Source organism: Lepidothrix coronata, unplaced genomic scaffold, assembly GCF_001604755.1.
Source record: "Lepidothrix coronata isolate B3197 unplaced genomic scaffold, Lepidothrix_coronata-1.0 Scaffold7, whole genome shotgun sequence".
NCBI lineage: Eukaryota > Metazoa > Chordata > Aves > Passeriformes > Pipridae > Lepidothrix > Lepidothrix coronata.
In genome coordinates this window covers 3,700,773-3,723,359 of record NW_016690187.1, presented here as the reverse complement: position 1 = coordinate 3,723,359, position 22,587 = coordinate 3,700,773, and the positions used below count along the sequence as shown (strand labels likewise).

General features: G+C 49.3%; 2 protein-coding genes across 9 annotated transcripts in view; both read right to left on the bottom strand.

Annotated features, from left to right (window-relative positions):
- Positions 1–22,587, bottom strand: part of PLEKHM3 (pleckstrin homology domain containing M3) — a 150,090-nt gene that overhangs the window by 40,574 nt on the left and 86,929 nt on the right. For 4 of the 8 annotated variants that reach the window (XM_017834483.1, XM_017834473.1, XM_017834466.1 and 1 more), the window contains exon 8: positions 7,638–7,820. In XM_017834483.1, coding sequence (XP_017689972.1) covers positions 7,679–7,820 — 142 coding nt within the window. In that variant the 3' untranslated portion in view covers positions 7,638–7,678. Of the gene's footprint in view, positions 1–7,637; positions 7,821–19,545; positions 19,675–21,173 lie in introns of those variants that run through there. The other 4 variants (XM_017834449.1, XM_017834430.1, XM_017834439.1 and 1 more) reach the window with 2 other exon arrangements.
- Positions 448–5,050, bottom strand: FZD5 (frizzled class receptor 5). The gene has a single exon (XM_017834648.1). It carries the CDS (start codon positions 4,951–4,953, stop codon positions 3,223–3,225), a length of 1,731 nt encoding a protein of 576 aa, XP_017690137.1. The 5' UTR covers positions 4,954–5,050; the 3' UTR covers positions 448–3,222.

Below are 22,587 nucleotides of genomic sequence, written 5' to 3'. Positions count from 1 at the left end.
AACTGCAGAACGCCAATAAAAGTTGATAGTTAACCCTCTTTTACCAGCGAGGTGTGACCTTGGCCTGTCAGGGAAAGGCGCTGTTGGCGAGGTCATGGGCACAGCCAACAGCACAGCCAGCACAGCCCCCCTGGGGATGAGCCCGGCTCAGTGCAGATCCAGGCTGGGACCTCGGTGCCATGGTGGGCCACAGCATGCCAGTGCTGAGGGCACGGGTGTGTGACATCCTCTGTACCAAGGGCAGCCGTGCGTGGGGTTTGTGCACATGGAACATGCTATTCCTGTGCCACGCAAGTGTAGTTGCCTCACCAGCTCCCCATGATCCCCAGTAATAAGAACCCTGCACAGCCCCTGCACCACATGCCTCCCAGTCCCCCCCCACAGCTAAGTTTTTAAGGTCATTAATATTCTAACAGAAGCAAAAGAAAAGAAAACAACACACACTGATTTTTTTTGTCCTCATAAATAACTAATCTTGATACTTCTCTTTGAATAAAATTTCTTCAGTTTTTCACAAAATATAGTACAGTAATTTAGACACTGAAAAGCATCAGTAACGAAAGAGGCAAAACCCGACATGTAAATTGGCTACAGCAGACAGGGCACACAGCAACAGCTCCTTCCCCACTCCTGCCACTTGGTGCTGAGAAGCCAGCAACTCGGACACGAGTTTGTATTACCCTACCAAAGGATCAAACTGAAATGCTCTTGCATTTTTCAACAGGCAACAGTTTGTAGCTAATCTTGGATTTCTTTACACAGTCAGTTGCACTTTGGAAAAAACAAAAACAACAAAATACCACCTTTGACATGGTTTTGTTCATTGTATTGCATGATGTGTGTTTAGCTGTATCTACAAAAGGCACTATAGAAAGAGAAGAGTCCAGCAAGGTGGACTGGAGCAGGTTGGAATCATTTAATGCCCTGGATTACAACACGAGACTATCCACAGCGTCTCTGTACCTGACCCGCCTCACTGCTGAGAACACACCTGTCCCTAACCCGTATCAAAGGTCACTACAGCTCCTGTATGTACAAGCTGGGCTATAATACAAAAATTTACAGTCTGTATCACAACATGGTGCAATTCTGTCCACAATAAAGTACTGCAACACACTGGAGGGAGCGAGCCCTGTCGCAAGAGTGCAGATATGTGCGGCTGAACAGTCCCTGCTGTGCCTTCAGTCCCTGCACTGTTGGCTCCTCTGGCCTGAAAGCCCCAGAGACACTCATGTGGTACCTTGGCAGTACCTTTATCAAGAGATGTGCCACTTGAGTGTCTCCTCACTTCTCAGGTTTTGGTTTTAAAGTGAGGTGGAAACCTTTTTGACTGAAATGGTCCAAGGGTGTTCAGAACAGCCTCAGATCCTTGCAGTCCCGTGGGAGCAAAGCCAGCAGTTGTTCTGCAGTGCTTGAGCAGCCGGGTCACAGTGCCATGCTTGAAGGAGGGCAAAAAGGATTTGAGTAATGGCTGGACGGTTACACACTACTTAGGGCAGGGAAAAAAGAAATAAATTAAAAACTGGGTGCTTTCCCTAGTGGCCTGAAGCCAGAAGCAGCCACTTCTTGCCAGCTGTGCCTCATCCCATGCCACAGCTGGAGCCCCTTGCCCTTGCTCTGTTCGGTGACATTGACAACAGGGCCCCCCTGCCATTATTCTACTTATCGACACCCAGCTGTCACCACTGCTTCATGCCAGGCACTGGTTCTGTCAGTGCTCAGCTGCTGCCTGATCTGGGGAAGGGAAGAAGGCTTGGGAAGTTGGAAGTAAAGAAGCACAAGCGTTTAGCTAAATTTTCCCAAATTAACTGCACACTCTCAAACCTGGCACTGTTTCCAGCAGACGCACAGCTTTGAAAAAAGGAGCAAGAAGTATTGAAGCCGACTGGCTGGAAAACCCAGCTGCTGCTCAGAAACACGCCCCGTGCAGACACTATTCTCTGCAGGGATGCAACCCCCCTTTTAGGGTTGGTTGTGCCACGCTCAGCTGCTGTGCCACATGCCACAGCCGGCAAGCTGGTAGGCAGGGCACCAGGCCTGCTCACCTTGCCCCAGGTAACCCACACAGCACAAGGGAGACATGAGAAACTCATCCCACTGCAGAGGCGAGAGGTGCGGAGCAGCCCCAGCCCCTTCCCAGAGCACATGGCAGCTCAGGAGAATGCTGCTCTTGGAGCCAGAGCTGGTGCTGCCCCGGGCTCCTTGTGAGCCCTGTGCTGGGACAGCAACCTCATCACCCACGCAGCCCCACGGCTCTCCGGGGCTGCTCCATGGGCAGTGGAGCTGCCCATCACAAGGGATGAGCAGGGAGTCGCTTCCGCGGAGCTGAGCCCCACCAGCACCAGCTCCTGCCCGGCCTGGAGCCCCTTGCATGAAGGGGAGCTTGTACATGCTTGCCCAGGGCAGAAGGGACCATGGGGGTCCCCTGGTCCCCGCCTGCACTGCAGACAGTTGGGACCCTGTCCCTGCCTGCCTTGAGGGCTGCGTGACAGATCCTCTCCACGGCCCCTTCCTCCTGCACTGCCACCACCTGCGAAGCCCCCGGCCCGTGCAGCTCCTTCCCTCCCGCTCAGCCTGAGCTGCTGCCCGGGCGAGGCCAGCGGCTGCCTCACGCCAGGGGCCCTCAGCCCTCTCCTCTGCAGTACACAGCTGTGCCTGGGGGCTCCGGGGGTCCTGGGGGCACCACTCTGGGGGCCCAGGGAGGCAGCCCCCCTGCCGGCTCTCCCCGGCCCCCTCACACCCTCCAGGCTCTGGTGAGCGGCTCCAGTGCCAGTGCCAGCACCACCTGGAGTCGGGGGCCACCATCCACCCTGCCTGCTGCAGCTCTGCCCCTCAGCCTGGCACCAGCAAGACCTGCCCAGAGGCTTGTCGTGGGATACAAATTAATGCTCGAGGGATACCTGCCACCAGACTGGCCAGCAGGCAGCAGCACCCCAGGACCCTAGCCAGGGTGTTGGACTCCCAAATGGCGTGTACATGGCGGTGCCAGGCTCCAGGCATCTCTGTCCCTCTGCCCCCACATTGCTGGCAGCACCTCTCCCTGCCCTGCCTGGGGCTGCAGCTGCTCCGTGACCCGTGGGCGCACACACTTGGTCCCAGGCAGCACTGCCACAGTGGAGCTGAGGGTGCCAGGGCTGGCCCAGCTCTCACTCCCTCTCCTGTGGCCCAGGGTCTTTGCAACCCTCTCCTCCCTGTGGCTGGGGTCACTGAGGCTCCCTCCGGTCACACGTGGGACAGTGGGACCTGCTTGTGGTAGGAGGCCATGCTGGGCAGCACCGTCCTGCCCGCCAGCGCCGGGCTGGCCTCACCATACACAGAGGCGCCCACAGGCTTTCTAGCCCGGCAGCACCGGGCAGTGAAGCGCCTCCAGGACTCGAGTGTCTTCCCAGACCAGATCCAAACACCAGAGGTGATGCCCACCACAAGGCACATGAAGTACTTGAGCATGAAGACGGCATAGTCAGGCTTGGGGCGGTGAGGGTCCCCTGGGCAGGAGCAGTTCTGTGCCTGCTCCCACGCCTCCCGGTTGTGCTGCTCGTAGATGTAACAGGCGATGACGATGGTGGCGGGCACAGTGTAGAGCACGGTGAAGATGCCGATACGGATCATCAGCTTCTCCAGCTTGTCAGTTTTGGTGCCGCCCTGCTTGATCACACTGCGGATGCGGAAGAGTGAGACAAAACCAGCCAGCAGGAAGAGGCTGCCAGTGAAGAGATAAACCACTAGTGGTGCCAACACAAAGCCCCGCAGGTTCTCCAGGCTCTGGTTGCCCACATAGCAAACCCCAGCCACCGGGTCACCATCCACAGAGCTGAGTGCCAATACAGCAATGGATTTGGCGCTGGGGATGAGCCAGGCAGCCAGGTGGAAGTACTGTGAGTAGCCAGCAATGGCCTCATTGCCCCACTTCATGCCAGCTGCCAGGAACCAGGTGAGGGACAGGATGACCCACCAGATGGAGCTGGCCATGCCGAAAAAGTAGAGGAGAAGGAAAACCACGGTGCAGAGAGCAGGGCCCGTGGTCTCATAATGGATGTGGTGGTGCTCCGGGTTGCAAGCCACGTTGGCATGCCCTGCCACCAGACGCACGATGTAGCCCACAGAGACGAAGAGGTAGCAAGCAGAGAGAAAGATGATGGGGCGCTCAGGGTACTTGAAGCGCTCCATGTCAATAAGGAAGGTGGCCACAGTGGTAGAGGTGGAGAGGAAGCAGAGGATGGACCAGAGGCCAATCCAGAAGGTGGCGAAGGTCTTCTCATCCTGGGTAAAGTAGGGCTGGTAGCAGGGGATGGCACAGTTCAGTACCTTCCCAGTCCTGATGCGGTTGTACAGCGGATGGGACTCCTTGGAGATGGGGATCAGGGGCGCTTTGCACTTGCAAGTCTGACCACAGTCCAGCCCCGAGGGCCGCTGCCCATCGAGCGGTGTCAGGTTTTTGGCCACATCCTTGGCAGGGCGCGTGGGCTTCCCGAAGAAAGGTGGCAGGGTGGTGGCTTCCGTGTGGTTGTATCCCATGCAGAGCACCTCGGAGTCCCCCAGAACAGGCAGGCTGTCGCAGCTCATCCTCTCGGGCCAGGCGAAGCCGTACTGCTGCATGATGGGCGAGCAGCCGGCCTTGGCCCGCTCGCAGACGGAGCGGCAGGGAGGCAGCGGCTTGGTGTAGTCGGACAGGCAGATGGGGGTGTACATGCTGCAGAGGAAGAAGCGCAGGTCCGGGGAGCACTGGATCTCCACCAGCGGCCAGAACTGGTGCACCTCCAGCCCGGCCTCGTCCTGCGTGTCGTGGTTGAACTGGTTGGGCATGTAGGTGAGGTTGTAGCCGATGCCCTTGCACATTGGCACCGTGATCTCCTGGCACACCAGCGCCTTGGAGGCGGCGCGCCCCGCCGCCGGCAGCCCCAGCAGCAGCGGCAGCCCCAGCAGCAGCGGCACCGGCAGCCGCCGGCCGCCCATCGCCGCCGCGCGTCCTACCGCCGCCGCATGTCCGGGCACCTGCCGCCGCCGCGCCGGGAGCGGAGCCCCGCCGGGAGCGGGACCGGCACCGCCGCCGCCACCGCCGCCACCTGCGCTCTGGGGCGGGCGGGCGCCCCCGCGCCGCGCCGCGCCCGCGCCCCGCCCTCGGGAACGCCCCGGGAACGCCCCCGCCGCTGGCCCCGCCCCGCCGGGGCTCCCCGGGGCCGCCCCCGCCCGGGGCACCGAGTGCGGGGGCGGCGGAACCGGGCGTCCCGCCGGGACACTGCTCTGCCCCGGCCCCCCCGCCCTGCCCGCTGGGCGCGTCCCGCCGTCACCCCCCGCCGGCGCTCGGAGTCTCCCGGCGCCCCGGGAGCGGGCGGCGAAGTGAGAAGGTGGCGGTGCTGCCAAACCGCGACCGCTCCGCCCCCGGCTCCGAGTCTGTGCAGGGATGCCAAACTGCTTCCCCTCTTGTCCGCCGGGCCCCTCCCGAGGCCTGGGACCCCCTGCCCGCCCCAGCGGCTTCGCTGGGCGCGAAGAGCCCAGCGGGCCGCGGCAATCGGAGGAGGGCAGGAGGTGCCTGCGGTGCCGCTGCCTCTTCGCCCCCTCCTCCTCGGGCCCTTCAGCCCCTCTCCGCGGGAGGGGGCCGGGGCCTCGCCCCTCCACAACGGGACTGGGACGAACGGGGGCAAAGTCTGGGCGGCGGAAGGGAAGGGTGCAGAGGTCCTGCCTGCGTTTGCTTTGCTCCGGCAATGGTACATCAAGCCGGGTACAAGTGGGGCACGGCAGCATCTACCGCCGATGCCTCCCGCCGCTGCCCGCTCCCAGCTGCCCGGCGGGGCAGCGCTCCCGGCTCCCGGAAAGCTGAGCCTCGGCGGGAAGAGAAACTGTCCCTGCCCGGCTGCAGCAGCTGTGCTGCCACATTCCTGGCCGGGACTCCGGTCGCCCGCCGCTCCGCCTCAGAGCCGCGTTCCCAGCCCCTTCCTTCCCTCTCAGGCGGGGGCAGGTGCTTGGGCGCAGCGCGACCGAACGACGACACCGTGCCAAGGCAGAGGTCCCTGCCCGGCGCCCTGGGGACCGCGGACTCCTGCCAGGACCACCGCGGTGGTCACGCTCAGCTGCCTGACTGTAAGGAATTCCAATCCTCCAATCCATGCATTCGCAAACACCTAAATGACCACCTGGTTTTCAGCGGCTTCCCCTGAAAGCCCTGAAGCCCACGGCATGTTCTGGGCACACAGGAGAACAGACCTATTTCAGAAGCCAGATTGGGGGGTCACAGGCTGCTGCTGCTGTGGCAGAGCCCGTTTTCTGGCCAAGGCAGAAGGCTGCCCCCAAGCCCTTGCACAGGAGCTCCTCACTCCTCCTCAGTGGATGTGGATGGAAGGGCAATATGGACCAAAAGTACTTCACATCTAGCACTTGATTTGCTAGCCAAGACATACCCACAGTACATCACAGACACAGACAGCTCACATTTGAATGCTGAGGAACACCAACATCCAATATCTCACACATCCAAAATACCCCTAACTGCATCCAGAGCCCACAAAGCAAAGATTCAAAACATGACTTAGCTCCTGCCTTCCTCCCAGAGGTAAATCTGGCTTGCCTGTTGCTCTGCGGCCAGTGGGTGATGTACATATGGACAGAGCACTGACAGTATGGTATGCTGCTCCCATACACCAGTCCTCAGGGATTTTAAGGCCATCCCTGAAATCCTTTGTGTCCACATATCCACCCATCCTAGGCATGCATATGATTTGGCACTGTTAACCTTGATGCTTAAAAACGTAAAAAAAAAATAAATCTCAAATTTAAAGCTTTACACTCTAAGCTTTACATGTAATAAAGCTATACATAAGAGAATTACAAGTCACATGTTCCTTTGGAAGACAGTGGCATATCCATGTAGCAGGAGTCATAACTTTTAATCCTCCCCAACAATGAGTTTCTGCGAACTAGCAGCCCAGCAGAAAGCAATCACAGACAGTTTCATTATGGCTTTCAGTTGATTATCCAAATTATAGCTGAGAGGAAAGGGCAGCCTTTTTATTATCATCATTGCTGTACAATTAGAAAATGCTGATGAAGCTCCACAAGAGCAGAAATTCACTTTTTTGATGGCATTTTTCATTTTTATAAGCGTTCCCTTGGGCAATATCTTGGTTCGATTTGACACACAATGGGGAACAGGTACATAGGGTGGGAAGGGAGAAGATGAGAAGAGGAAAATGGGGCAGCTCTTCATTTCAGTTAATCTATCAGGTCCTGAAGCCTGGTTCAGGTTTTGCCACTCCTCCAGATGTATCTAATTCTTAGAGCCTGGCTGTAAATAATGCTGTATTTGCTACACTAGGGACACATAAAATCCAATTAAGAGCCAGGTAGACATCTGTTGGCTTGCTCTGTGCTTCTGTTTCCTTTTTGTTTTTTATGAATACGTAGCAGAGCAACCAGAACAGGATTAAATACGGTGTAAGCGCAAGTACAGTTGATAGGCTTGTTACTCATCTCTTCAGTACAGTATGAGAATACAGTGCATTCAGCACTATTAGTGACAGAAGCTGTGTCTGCACAAAATTTAATGTGCCAAACCCTGGACACAAGAAAAAAAAAGTGTTTCCTGCCCCTAAGAAAATGCTTTTGTTGTTAAAAAACTCTTAAATTATTAGAAATCACTTTACCTTTAATCCGTGTGCAGAAGTGTCCATGAAGCTCCACCATACTAGACAGGTCTGCTTGGGAGTTCAGCTAATCCCTGATCCTGGCTCCAGCCCAGAGGATACGGGCAAGGGCTGACAATAGGTGTGTCCTTGCAGATATACCTTCCACCTGTTGAGGCATTTTCAGCTGGGATGCAGTGGTTCCTGGTAGAAGCAGAAAGTAAAAAGGTGATAAATATTTCTGTATTTGGTTCTTTCACTGCTGATTGTCAGCATACACTGTTTACCTGGACAAACCGCCTTTGTGAAGGATACCATGACTTTTAAAAGACTTTAGAAAAGGACTGAGTTTCCTTTGTAAAGACTGGCTGTTGCCCTTGCCCTTGTTAGAGGACTCAGCAGACTTTTGCAAAGAGCTTTTCACCTCAGGCTCTGGGGAAGACAAAGCCAGAGAGCATTGATCTCACTCTTGGCTTTGCCAGTACCAAAGCAGGGCAGGAACCTCCTGCCCCTCTTGTTATAGGACCAGCACACTACCCTAGCCCTCGACCCTTTCTGCTTGAAGCAGCAAATCCCAGTTCTGTCTGCACTGCTGATAAGTCTCCAGCTCCCAGGAAGGGAGCGGTGGGGGCCCAGCGCAGGTAACTCTGATCTCCTGATGCTGGTGGGCAGCCTGCCAGTCACCCCAGCTGGAGGTTGTGCTACCTCAGGTACTGCCCAAATTAGTAGTGACCCCTGATAACAAACTGCTTGAGTGAAGGGGTGCTGGGGACCACAAGGTGGTTTGCAGCAGCACAAGACTGTGCCTTACTACCTGTCACGAGTGCAGGGGTAGACAGCCGTCACGTTTGGCATCATGAAGCAGCCCCCAGCCAGCTCCAGCACAGCAGACCCACTGTGTACAGGTACAAAAGGAGATCAATGTTTCCCCCACAGGGAGGACAGAGCTGCACCAAGACAGTGTGCTTCTGCTTCCACCCATGGCAAGTGTTTGCCTTCCCACCTGAGAGTTGCAAGGCTGCAGGCTGCCCGTGCTGCAAACCCCAGCACAACACTGACCTCGTGAAACAAGACCTGGAGGGGAGGGGTCCTAAATAAGAGACCAAGGTTCTTAATGACACACAGGAAGGAGGGACCCAGCAGGTATGGAGACAGAGGGGCTCTTAGCTCTTTGTGAGCAGGCAGGGCAAAGTGAGAATCACTGCAGGCATTTGCAGAGAGACCCTGGCACCCAAATCCTACCGAAGTGCAACAGCAGCAGGGGCAAACATTTTCTCATGTGCCCAGATGATTTAAAGGCTGGGGACAGGAATTCAGATTTAAATCACTTGAATGCTTTTCACCATGTTGAAATTCCCTTGAAAATCCTAGCTTACATCAATACAATTTGGTTTTATATTTACCTGTACAATTACACACCTTAACATACTGCAGGAAAACAAAGCCATGCCAAACTCTAGTCATATCCAAATTGCTACATGGAACTAGACAACTTCTGAGTGAATTAATCCAAAACAGTGACACAGACTTTAGCAACACCTGACACAAGTGCTGCAGTTTGTAAAGTGCTACCAGAAGTTCAGGTAAGACCAAAGTAAAATCAGGAAGAGTGTCTACATCTAAAACTAATCTTGCCAGACTCATCAGTTATTACTTAATGATATTTGTACATATAAGTGCACATAAAATGTACATAATTAGTTTTCTTTGGTGTTCCCAGGCACTGGGACCCATTTCCATGAGGTACGATTGATATACGGAAAGGATGTTCCTGTCCCGAGGTGCCACTACCACAGCATGCAAAGGCAGGATCAGGGCCCTGGCCCAAAGGTGCAGGAGGGTTGTGGGGAGATGAGGACAGGTTTCTGCCATGCCACAGCCATGTCTGATCTTCAAATCTCCTTGCTGTGATTCACACTATGCTGAGATAATGAGAAAGCAGTGAAATTCCTCACATTTTATTTTCGGGGGGGTTGTATAGCGCAGCCTGAAATGTCTGAAACATTTCAGATGTGTAGTTTTTTAAACACATCACATTATGCTTTTTCTTTGCTTTTTCTTTTCTTTTTTTTTTTTTTCCTCCACAGGCTCTTGAAAAGAAAACAGTCCCCATAGTGAAGTTGACATGATAAATTAGTATGGCCCTGGCAAAGCCCTCACTCTTCATTGGGCAAATACTTATTTATGGACTTTCAAATTGTGGCTTATGTAACAACAGGGTGAGTGACTTTCAAAAAACCTCCGCCATGTATTGACCTGATAGAGCCTAATGGGTCCTTCAGAGCAATTAGGATTTATTGTGTTAGCGTCTATTGTGTATAGAGACCATTTTAAAAACATGCGTTATTTACCCAGAAAGCAGTAATGACTGTTTAAATACAGTTTAGATTGTTTCTGAAGCTCTTGCTGCTCTATACATTGCAAAGAAGTTACTCCAAGCATTGTTCAGAGCTAAATACTTTGCTCCACTGGGATTTCTAAGCAGGGTAACTGTATCACACATATATTTGTATGCTTGTAGCTGTAAGTGAAACGAGTTCTCTGTAAAGCTACAAAATGAGTAGCCTCAAAGCATGGAATCTGAGATTTTTTTCTTGCCACTCTAGTGGTCTGAGCAGCTCAGGCTTTTTCCTAGCTGAGAGAGCAGGGCATTTCCCATGAATCCCACAAGTTTTGCCCTTTCTGATCTGAAACTCCAGCAAACCTTAACAGCCAGGAAGCTGTGGTTTGCCCCACGGCACATCTAACCCTCTACGTGCACTGAAGTGGGACCATCACCACATCTCTGTAACCTCCTGGGGGCCAGCATGCAAAAACACAAGTGTTGGCTTCTGAAGACTGGTGCAGACTTGAGAAGCCTAACCCCTGGCCAGGCTCCTGACTTCACCAGCTCTGACTCTGACCTCATGACTAAAACAAAACTCCAACTCATACATGTGAGCTATCAAGTGCCTCTATGAAATAATAATAATATAGACTAGTTACTCCTTGATTTATCTTCAGACCAATGCTGTTTTGATCTACACTATCTCTCAATAGGTATTTCCTTTTTCTGCCCTTTTCCTGCACTCTCCTTTGCTGCGAGAGACCTTCAGGGTGAAACTGCTGAAAGCAGTTCAGCTTTGGCAAAATGCTTTCCCCGCCCTGCTTCAGGTCACAGCCTCTCGAAGCTTGTTTCTATTTGCTTGTTTTACACCAAAATTAAAATATTATCTGTTACAGTTGCATTACTTTATTGCCAGAGACAGAAGTACTACGCAGTTTTCCATTCCAGCAAAAAGACGGACAGTTTAGAGGAACCTCTGGCTGAAAAGGCTGTGGCAAATATATCAAAGTTAGGATGCAAGTTTGTAATGGCCAATGTGCAAAATCCTCTGGAGAACAGAGTCAAGCTGCCTGGATTGAAACTGGCTGAAAGTTGCAATTTCTGTTTTATGGAAAATCTGAACATTAAAAAATAAAAATTAAAAACAAAATTTAAACCAAACCCAACACATTAAAAAATACACCAATTTGTTCCAAACAGGCAAGCTGCCCATACTTCTGAGAAATCCTGCAGCATCACGAAGAGCTAGGAGGTTTCTTGTCACAAAGTGTGCAAGTCCTAGAAGCCCCCTGCACAGGGAGGCCTTGGGAGCACAGGATGGGGGAGGATCTGGGACATGGAAATCCTGGGGTGTCAGGATCTTGCTGGGAAGCCGGTTAGAATTCAGCCAGGAATCTGCCGGGTGAGCATTTGTTCCTTAGGTCCTGCCTGGCTTTCAGGGAAAGCTGGTCAGTCAAAACAGAAATGTTTCCAAGAAAGTTTCTGTCTCTGCTGAACTGGCACTTTACAAAGAAACCACTCTCAGTTTGAACATCTACAGTTATGAGTGGTCTCTCCTGGCCTTAAAATTCTATGAATTGGTGCAAAACATATGATAACAATTGTTGTTGTTAAAAGCAACTTCAGTCTATGTTGAGAATAGTTCAAGTTCAGTCTGGCCTTTCCTGAAAATACAGAGCTTCATATAATCAAAACAGGTTTCAAACACATAAGCCCGTTTGACTGCATTTCTTTGCTAACCTCTCAAGATGCTGTGATCAAGATTTTTCAGATGCAGTGACTCTGGACTCTCTTGAGGCAACCTTAAGGGATCTTTATTTCCAGAAACTGGACTCCTTTACAACATGCCACATTGCTCACTCAAGATAGAAGCAATTAAAAACCACACATTTGAAACTTTATCCTGTATGTGTACTTATCTACAGTACCCTAGAAGGAGAACGCTCATATACAATACACACAACCTGTGTTTTCATGTTTCCATGAACCAGAAAGTATCAAAGCCATAGACCTCCTGAAACAATGTCCTCTCCCTGACCTTTTAGGCATTCTTGCTAAGATCAGGCACTTCAGATTTTCCCTATCTGCTTTTGACATCCTTGAAGTGCTTGACACAGGGCTGGAGGAATACTTGGAGCTAAGATTTAGCGAGTCATGTCATTCACATGAAATGAACCAAATTATGTTGAAATACATATTTAAATCCCTGCATAATCAACATTTATTGGACACAAATAAAAAGAGCCAGAAACAGATGAAAAGGCAATTAGCACTAGCTGGAACTACACACATTTTGATTACTTCCTTCTGCAAGTCATTAATGGGATAATGTAATACACAGGTCAAAGTGATTTTGGAAAGGATGTTGTTAGCAACATTCACATTCAGGTATTAGTTAGATGTGAAGAATTAACACATGCAAGTGACCCTTATGTGCTCTAGTAGAACAGAAACAGGGAGCAGTGTCTGCAGCAGGGGCCAGAATGGTCTTTTTCCAGCTCAAGACTGAGGGGTTGATTTCCCAGCTCTCCGTGACCATAAGGGCAGGGAGTAGTGTTACAGAATTGGAGCGCATCAGGAGATTTGCTGGGCAAAAGAAGGAATCCATCCTCTAAATCCTGTACTGCACTGCCATGTGCAGCAACCTCAAGGACACAATGACATTACCCTGCTTGAGATATGTCCCAGTGATGCAAGAAAGTGCTTCAAAATATTCCACAAGTGAGTTGCCAAAAATATTTGATGACCAGGTTGTGAAGTCCTCTTACAGGCCCTTTTAACTAAACTCATACAATCAAACTGATCTTTGTATAAGCAACAAGCTGACAAAAAAGTGGTGCAACTGCTGCAAAGATGGGGTTCACACAGGCCAGCATCTTCATTATGGCACGAAAACAGCGGAGTAGCTTGGTTCAGCTTTTTGCTCAGAGAAGCCTGTCCAGCTGCAGGAGAATTCATGCTGCATGTACTTCCTTTATGCTGGTGAATTTAACTGTTCCACTATTTGGGACAAAGGAGCAGCTGAACCCTTCTCCAGGCCTCCCACAGACTGGCACTGCTAGACCCCCAGCCATTACACCGTCACAAGGCAGACAGGATTCCACTGCGTGCACTGAGAGAAACTACTGTGCAAGCTTCCACCTGTGCCAGGTGCTGAATGTACCTGCAGTACAAACTGCTTTTGGGCTGAGCAGCCAAGGAACACAAAAAGCAGGAGAAAGGATAGGTAATTCCCCTTGCTTTTGCAGACAGAAAAGTTCTGTGATTTGCCCTTATGGTCACAGAGAGATGGGAAGTCAACCACTCAGTCCTGAGCTGGAAAAAGACCATTCTGGCTCCGGCTTCAGACACTGCTCCCTGTTTCTGTTCCACTAGAGCACGAGACTGACAGTCTCTGGCACTATGCTACAGGGATGCAAGGCTGCAGGCACCTTCAATCAGGGCCAAACTGATTGTCTTGGCAACAAAACCTCCTTCTGATAGACAGGCAGTTTGGAGGGGAACAAGGCAGATTCCTTAACTGGGCTAGCCAGGCTGCATCCGGACAGGACTAAACATCCCTCTTTGGAGGAGGAAGGGAGAATGCAAGGTGAGAAGACAGAGTAATTCTTTCAGCTGAGACTCTGCCAGGGGTGTTGCTAATTAGCAGAGAGAGGATGTGTTGTGGTTGGTGAGAGACAGACACGTTCTGTGTTGCGAGACAGTGCCTTCAACCAGCTCTGTCTGTGAGACACATACACTGAGAGCTCCCTGATCGTGTTTGTATTGCAGGAGCCATCCCAGCAACACCAGCTGAGTCCTTGATGCCCGCTGTGCTGCCCACAGCCTCATGTGAAACCCGTGATGGGATTCTGGACAGACAAAAAGTCTTGGTTGTGAATCTTATTTTCACTGTTCTAATACAAGCAAACTTATTTTGTATAGACATACAGAGTGACTGTGGCTTCCAGGTCATGGAAAAAGACTAGTACTGCAGCAGCATCTGCATTTCCTAAGCTTGCTCAGGTATCTAAATGATAGAAGACTGTTGTAGCTAACAAAGGAAACAAGGAGGTATTTTCAGTCTCTACCAGAAGCGAGGTCGTGGTCCAGAACTCAATGTGTGCGTGTGTATGTATCTCATGTGCTGCAATTTGGAAACATTTCCAGCTGAGACTACTAAATTTGGCCAGTTGGTGTCTGCTCTAATTTATATTGAGCTGAATCTGCAAGAGCCTAGTTTAAATTTCTGGGATTCTGTGTGGTTTGCTCGAGATGAGCATCTGTTCCAACATCCCTGTATTCAAGGATAGCTGAAAAGCACATCCATTATCTGAGAAGAACCAACAAACTAACGATCAGGCCCTGCAGCTTTCTTCCACAGATTTTATTTAGATTCCCTGACAACATAAAAGGAATGATTCTTAATTTTGTGTCTCTGTGTACTTTCCATTTGGGCTAAGAAGCCCTGAATTTCTCCTCAATATTAAAGGATGTTTATGTGAGGTCAAACCTGACTTATGGCTCTTTTAACTTTGTATATTCCCAAGACATGTCTGACTCTGTTGGCACATAGGCTCCTGACTAAACGTAGTATGGGCAGTTCAGGAGATGATCTGAGATTGATAATAACAACAAGTTGATCTCTACAGAAGTAGAGATTAAACATATTCAGCTGCACACTAATGCAGCTACCCAAGACAATCCCAAGGTGTGCTGGGCCAAAATGGGCTTTAAGAACTTCTGTATATATCAACGAAGGCCTTAGCCTGACTGAGAGCTGGCACAGATATAAGGGGAGAGAGGTGGAAGCAAGTGTTGTTTGCACTGTGCAGACTTTTGTGGAGAAGGGTGGGCAAGGTTTGGTCTTCAGTCTGAGCAGATTCCTCACCATTACTAAGCTGACAGTTGCAGGTGATTATTTTATGAGCAAAGAGGGAAACAGAAGCAAAAGAGAACAACAGGAGTGCCCTCCAAGTCTCTGCTGGGGGAAGAGGGACAGACCACAGACAAACACAGCCCAGCCTCAAGGTATGTAGTGCCAGGCTGCAAAAAGGGACAGGGCTGCTTTAAAGGTCCTTGACATGGGCGCGGTGCTGACTCCAAAACCATACCCCTGCCCTGGCTGCAAAGTACCTCCTGTAATTGGCTACGAGCTTTAGAGAATGAAATCCAATTTACCTGCCACAAAGAAAAGCTAGATGAGGCCTCCCCAGAGCCGGTGGGTAAAGGAGGGCTGCCAGTTCCCACTCCCGAGCTGCTCCCCTCCCAGCCAGACCGGAGGGAAGGGGGAAGGGGCAGCAATGGCAGTAAGTGCAGGAACAATTCACTGGAGAGCCACGGTGCTCTTTGCAGTTTGCCCACTAATTACTATTAAGCCCTAGTTCCTCTTTGTGTTCCAAGGGGCGGCTTCAATGTGGCACTGCTTCTTGGGCCTTTCATGCGGCTGGGCTAACCCCTGAATAGCAGGCTCACCCCCCTCGCTGCCTCTCTCTCCCTCTTTATTTCCCCCTTTTGCTTTTCTGATAGTATTTTCTGTCCATGTTGTGTAAGGCCCTAAATGAATCTTGACTGCCCCTACAGCCGACTGGAGACGCACAAAAGCGGCCCATTCCAGTGGCCACAGCGCCATTGTGTGCCCTAACAATGCACTAATTGGCGGTGACAATTGTGCGGCTGGGGAAGAAGAGGGGGCCGGGGGGCGAAGGAGGGGGGGCTGGAGGTGGAACACGGGACATGGGTCCTTTCCAATCACTGAGGCGGGTCAGTAAAAAAAAGAGAAGCGTGAGGAGCGAGAAACACGCTCTGCTCCGCGTTTCTCCTGCCTGCACGTCCCTGCCAGTCCCAAGCAGTTTGCTCCAAGGACCCCGTTAATTCCTACAGAGAAGGGTAAAGCAAATAATTTTAAATGCGTGGGTCTGCAGAGAAAGAGATGTGAAAACTAGAAGGGTCATCTCAATCTCCCAGGCTTTCTCACCATCCCAGAGGCTGAAGAGCTCATGTGATGAGGACACCACTGAGATATTCATGGGAAAAGATCACACAAAAAGCCAAGAAGATGCTGGTGCTGCAGCATTCTGCTCTGGGTACACGTGAGAGAGGAGAGAGTGCTCACCTCTCACTGAATGGAGCTCAGCATACCCTTGTTTTGCACGAGGACAGTGGGATGCAAGGACAGGGTGTCCTGCAGCACTCTGCAGGGGTAGGTGGTGGCCCTGTGGAGTAGGAGCCTGTGGTGCTGTTGGGAGCAGGGGAATTAACTTGGCCCACATCTCCAGCAATAGTGAATCGGAGGAACTGGAGGAATGAAAGGAACAACAGGTGCCATGGGACTGAGATGTTTATTGCCACTGTGACACCTCCCAGTAGGGACCAACCCAGTCTCACACTGAAATTCGGCAGGAGTGAGCTCACAGACTCTGAGAGCTGCCCCAGTATTAAGTTAACCCTGGCGTTTTGAGTCTGATGTATCTGACAAGTGAGGGACAGATTTCAACTTTATTCATTAGCTTTTAAGATAAAATCTGGGACAGAAAATGGCATGGACAATGCTTTTGAGAAAGAAGTATGGAAGGCTCATCCAGTTGCCTAGGCTCTAAATTAATTCAGACAGTTGACAGACATGGGGTCAGATGCTGAAGTGCTCAACACCTACCATGCGTTTTCCAAACAGCTCGTGTCAGCTCCCTCAGAGAACAGTGTGTTCAGCAGGTGTGGAGCACTCTGGTTCCTGACAGGGAAAGCAAGGCAACCCAGACTAGCAGCAACAGACAGGTTTATGAAGGGCTTTGAAATGTCCCTTCTCACAGAGATACTTCTCTTATTTGAAGATGACTGATTTTTGAGATGCATTGTCCAGAGCAGGGTCAGGAAGCAGGAATTCTCCTACCCCTTGCAGGACAGATGTGGGACTGCTATGATGGGGAACACTTTTGCTAAATGCCTTGATGAAAAAGAATTACCTCCTGCATTTGGAAGGAAGTGGGAAAACACTTTTCCATACAGTGGCATCTAACCAGGGAACAACTACATAGGAACCACCTCTATTGGAAGACCAATACTTTTCCACAAGACTAACAAGTCCCATATATTGGCATGGCTTGGAGAAGAAACCTTGCCCTAACCTCATGAAAAGCAGAGATAAAGAGCAGGGAGGACAAACTGGAGACCCAGGGACAGGCAGGCACCGTGCCTGGAATCTAAACTCCCTGTTGCTCTGACTGCGAATGGCATTTCAGTTTGGTCCAGTACATATAAACACTGAGCTCAGCTGAGAAGTCTGGTCCTACAGCCAGAATGTGGAGGGGAAGCCTACTGTGAGCCCAGTATGAGAACAACCTGCAACAGCCTAGAGCTGGCAGTCTGCAGAGTCCAGGGTATGCTGTGTAGAAACTGGATTCTTGCCCTTTTCACCTCATGGCCACCCTAAGCACAGTATTTTTCTTAATGTAATCTCTCAGATTTTATGGGTCCTTGTCAGCATTTCTGTGGAACAGCAGAGGACATCCCTGCTGCTGGGAAGAACCCCCACCTCTCTCCACTCATTGCAAGGTGGACTTAGCTGTGTTAGGCTCCTGTAATGTGGTGCTGGCGATATCCTCCCTGAGACAAAATCACTAGTTACCTGCTTTCAACATAGTAAATGTGCTTCTGCTTGCCCTCCCCTAGCAGGCCTCCACACAACTCCTGCCGACAGCTATGGAAACATTCCCATGGATTACCACGGATGCTGGAGGAGGGCCTTATATAGTGAGACTTCTCCACCTCCCCTTTGCCCTAAGCCCTTCACAGAAGTACTTTATTGTTTTATGACAGCGCAGTAACACTTGACATAAATCTCTAAGCACAGCTAACAATGTCAATACTGTGTAAATACCTACAGTAGAGACCTGTATTTTATTATGTTTTCGCCCTCTTTTACCTGTTATCAGCCAGGGTTAACTCTGTGCTAGATGCACGTGTATTTCACAAGGAATCTGCCAATTTTATAGACCTCCACAGCTTATGTCTCTGAACACTGAGATCCCAGCTCTGGTTCTTTCACAAACTGCAGCTTTCATTGGAGTCAACAGAGCTTGGATCTGCTTAAAGGATTGATCGCATTGTCTGTTAAATCAGAGACAAGTGCTCCTCAGAAGTGCAGAGTCCAGCCCAGAGCAGGACATTTTGCAATATGTACACAACAAACAATATTCACCAGTGTCACAGGCAACTGTGTGCCAATGTCTGATGACAGAATGGTGCTGGGGTCTGTTTTCCATCCTATCCTTGCTCCCATGAGAGTCTGTACCCCCTGCTCTTAGAAATCAGTGGGATCACTTACAGGTGAAGGTACAAGTCAGTGGAGAGACATTCCTCATGTTTCATAACTTAGTTGCTGCACTTCAGGTATTTGCCTGCAGTGTCAGTCAGAAATGAGATTCATTTATAATTTTTACTGCTAGGATAGCACTTTGGACTGAAATGCTCCATGCACACTGATTACATCTATTACTTTCTTACACAGATTCAGTAATTTGCACTTTATTTTTAAGCAATATCTAACTTTACTAACAGTTCCTTCTTAGTCACTTCTAAATACATAATATTGTACCTGCATGCTAAACACCTCTGAACTTTCAAGTCAATGAAAGTTCAGCCCTTAACAGAAGCTCTTATCTGACTTCTCTTGCTTTTCAGATGAGCCTTACAACTTGTTTTGCATTATCTAAATGAATGCTAATGCTTCAAACTCAATTATAGAAAATCCAAAGTCACTTACTATAAACAAGAGACTGACTTTTTAGCATGTTTACAGCCTCAATGCCAAGTTTCATACATATCTACACTTAAAATGGATGGAATTTACTCCTGCTTGCCCTGTAGACTTTGTCTGGTTTTAATTGTGACACTTGATTATCTGAGATGCTTTTCACCACCTTCTCATACTGGTAATACTCAGGCCTCTAGATGGGACCACTATTTTGGAGAGTATTTAGTTAAACAAGAACTCTTTTAACAAGACAGTCCAGAGCTATGTACACACACTCCCAGAATATCTTGACTTGCCCTCAGCGTGCTGTCACTAAAAAAGTATGGTAAGGTCCCTCTCAGTCCCTAAACAAAGAAGGAGGATGCTAGTTCCACTTGGGTTATTCTATTACTGTCTGTAATCAGGATTTTATCATACCTGGATACAGGCATGATGTTATGGAAAAGGTTAAAAAAAAAAAGATTTGTTTACTTAAGCCTAGAGCAAAGTTCTGGTCAAGGAGCTGGTACTATTTCATTTATTTTAGACAGTGTCCTCAAGACTTCATAAACCTGCAGACACTGTCACTTATTCCCAAAAGAAGAGCTGCATTCCAGTTCCACCACCTTTTAGAAAACCAGTCAACTTCATGTATTAAACCAAATACTATTAATTTTGGTCTAAGAGCTTGAAGGGTAGCTTTTAAAAAATGAACTGCCCTGACCTTTCAGAGAAGAGCTGGAGCTGCAATTGGCATGCTCTTCCCAGGGCTCCCTAGTCCCCATGGTCTCTGCTCTGTATGGATGCTTTTTCCCACCACCTCTTACAGGGTGAAGTGAGGAGGGAAGGTGGCAGTAAAAGGGGAAGGAGATGTCATAATAGAATTTGCTCACCTTGTAAAGCAAATAAGGAGGAAGAGAAGGCCTTGCACATGGTTTTCTTGTGCAGCTTGTGTGATCTTCGTCAAACATTAACTCCCTGCTTGTAGCTGATTTCATCACAGGGATGAAGTCCAAAGGTTCCTGCAGGAGAGAGGATTGACATTCCTGATGGACCCCTGGTCTTTCTGACGAGGGGCAGGAGGACAGTGAGGGAGGGGATATACCTTCCTCTTTGAAAGCTGCTGGAGCATAGGGCTGGGTGTGGATTTCTCTGGGGGCTCTCAGGCAGGGAGTTTAGGCCTGTGAGCTCCACCATGGCTCGGTGCTGCAATCCTTAGTCATCAAATTCATGGCTTCGGGGAGCTGAAGCAACCGAGAACAGCAGGAATCATGGCTGCTCCTACATCCACTGGGGGGAGAACCCTTACAATATGGGCAAAATCCTGCCCTTACAGGCCCCTAGTGGTCCCTTCAGTCCAGCTGGGAGATGCCTCCCTTACTTAGGATTTAAGGCCCTGAGCTTGGACCCTTCTGGCAGAGGTCCATGTGACAGCCATGCAGTGGGGATCTGCCACCTGCATACCTCCCAGGAGCTCTGTATCCAAAGGTGCCTGAAAGCCACAGCTCCCAGTAAGCTCCCCTGGGAGCTTTTGAGGGGGTCAGCACCATTAAAAATCCAGGAATTTGTGCCTTTCCAAAAACACTTAACAAATTTAACTGGGATCCAAACCCACAGAGCCCAATACAGACATCAACAGTAATTCTAGAGACCTGGCTGAGACCCAGGAACAGTGAGTATCATAATTGTCTTAAGATTTGGAAGACTTTCACAGGCAGGTTAGCCTTTCTAAGAAAACTATCACTCTTTCAAAGCTTGCTCTACCTAGGGTACAGCACCCACCAGAAGGCAAATTAAAAAGGACGAGTAACTTTTTTTTAGTGTTTATTGAGAGTTGCCTTTATACACGAGGGACTGGTGCTCTGATGCTGTCACAAGTGAACCCAAATAAACCCTGCTCAAGTGTCAACAAGCAATTCAACTCAGTGAATTTATAACATTATTACACATCAATAATAAATTAAGACTATTGCCTAAAAGTTGCAGATAATTTAAAAAAATCTTTGTCAAAAGTAAAAAAACCCAAAACAACAATGCAAACACAAGAACAAGGGAACACACATAACGATGTTGCAAATAAATTAACAGAGTAGCACACACACATAATGGTTTTCAAAAATCTCAGAGTGCACTGCCAGCAATGCTAAAACTCACTAAAATGCTGCAGGTGAGCTGGTGCTCTGGCAGGAAGGAAAGCCCAGATTGCCAGGGACCGCATCAGCCACTGCTGCTCATGCCTGGCTTTCCCTGGCTTTTAACTGCCTCGACTGAACTAAAGTTGATTTGGAAGCTGCCTTTATCACTTAATACCCATCAAACACACATTTTGCTCATGACTTACTTTTGCTTAGCTCAAGTATAGCAGGAACTGGTATAAGCTAAGTTGATATCACAGGTATTGATGCCATTAAAAATCAGCCTGAAAGCACACTTTAGTTTAAGCAAAATCAACTTGGTAAACAAGTGCATAAGCAAAACTAAACCAAATCCTTTTTCCACCAAAACAATGCTGTGTATTCAAGGATTTACACTGGTTTAACATGTGAATTAGACAGGAATAAATAAATAATTGAGCCACTGACACTTGTGCACACAGACAAAATCTACTACACTTTGGTCCTAGACAGCTGATAGCTCTCCAGGCCTGGTTACCTCTGATGCTGACCACAAGTGGCACCTTTGCAATTTCAATTAATGACCACTCTAACTAGCATTTTAAGATATGAATCAGGCCACCATGGGCACACCACGGTTTTCAAGTAAAGAAGGACTTTGCACATTATCATCCAGGCTGTCTCCTCACTGTACTGCTAAAATGCAGCGACAGCACTGCTCTTGTCAAATGGGATTTGGGCTATTGGCATCAAATGTGGACTTGTAAGATCACAGTCAGCATGGACATGTGCCCCAGGCTGACACATGCCACATACTTTAGCAAATAATGCTAAAATTTAAACAGGTTAACCCTCTCTCTAAGGTAAGGCTGATCAAACCCTGACTGGGTTAGCCTTCAGGGAACCAGGGTGCATTAAAATCGAGTTTTGAGGAAATGCCTTCGCTCCCACAGCACTAGATCCAGCTGTGCATGTGAGTAGGTAGTGCCATATGGGAGTCCTTCGCCATGTGGTGTGGGCTGGCACGTGACCTGACCCTATTTTAATTCCCAGTACTTGCCACTATTATATATGCACCTCTTCCGAAGGTCTCGCATAAGCACAACTGCATTTCTGTCTGAGAAGCCCAGGCAGTCTCAAAAATATAGATAATAAAAACCAACACCATCTCCATGCTATCCTCTCTCATACTGTCCTCTCAAAGCATAGATAGTAAACAAATTTTATGGTTACCATTCCTAGCAAGATGGAAACTGTCATGAGCAAAGGTTTCAAGCTCCAATGCCAAACACACTGCATCATGGCAGAGCATTTCTAACAAAATTATTCACTTTTGAAAATTTAAGGCACCAAAAATGAGCAAACGTGAGGAGTTCCCATGCAGCTTGGTGTCTTCGGAGCTGGTGTATGCAGCCTGTAGAGCTCATTTCATGAGGGCAGAACAACCAAACTGAATTACTCAGCTGCTCCTGCAAAAGAGCAGGCAAAGCCATGGGAGAGTTTCAGTTTAAGCCTACAAGTTAATTGAACAGCAGATGCAATCAGGAAATCCAAAACAGGAAGATAGAGGCTAATATACAGTACTGTAAGGCACTCCTACTGGGAAGGGAAAATTGAAAGGAAAATTACGAAGGAGAGAATGATTGGACTCAACTGGTTCAAAAACAACATGATGAGCTATGAAGCTCCAAATCTGGCTGTAAACTCAGCACTGGGAGTAGAGACAGGGACAGAGACAGTGCGAGAGGAGAGACTGGCTTGCAGCTGAGCAGCAGAAAAAAAAAGTGAGAAGATTATGATGATTATTTAATTTCTTTTATA

What these genes read in the sequence shown, in the direction of transcription:
- FZD5 (XM_017834648.1), bottom strand. Translation starts at nt 4,953, where the DNA reads ATGGGCGGCCGGCGGCTGCCGGTGCCGCTGCTGCTGGGGCTGCCGCTG.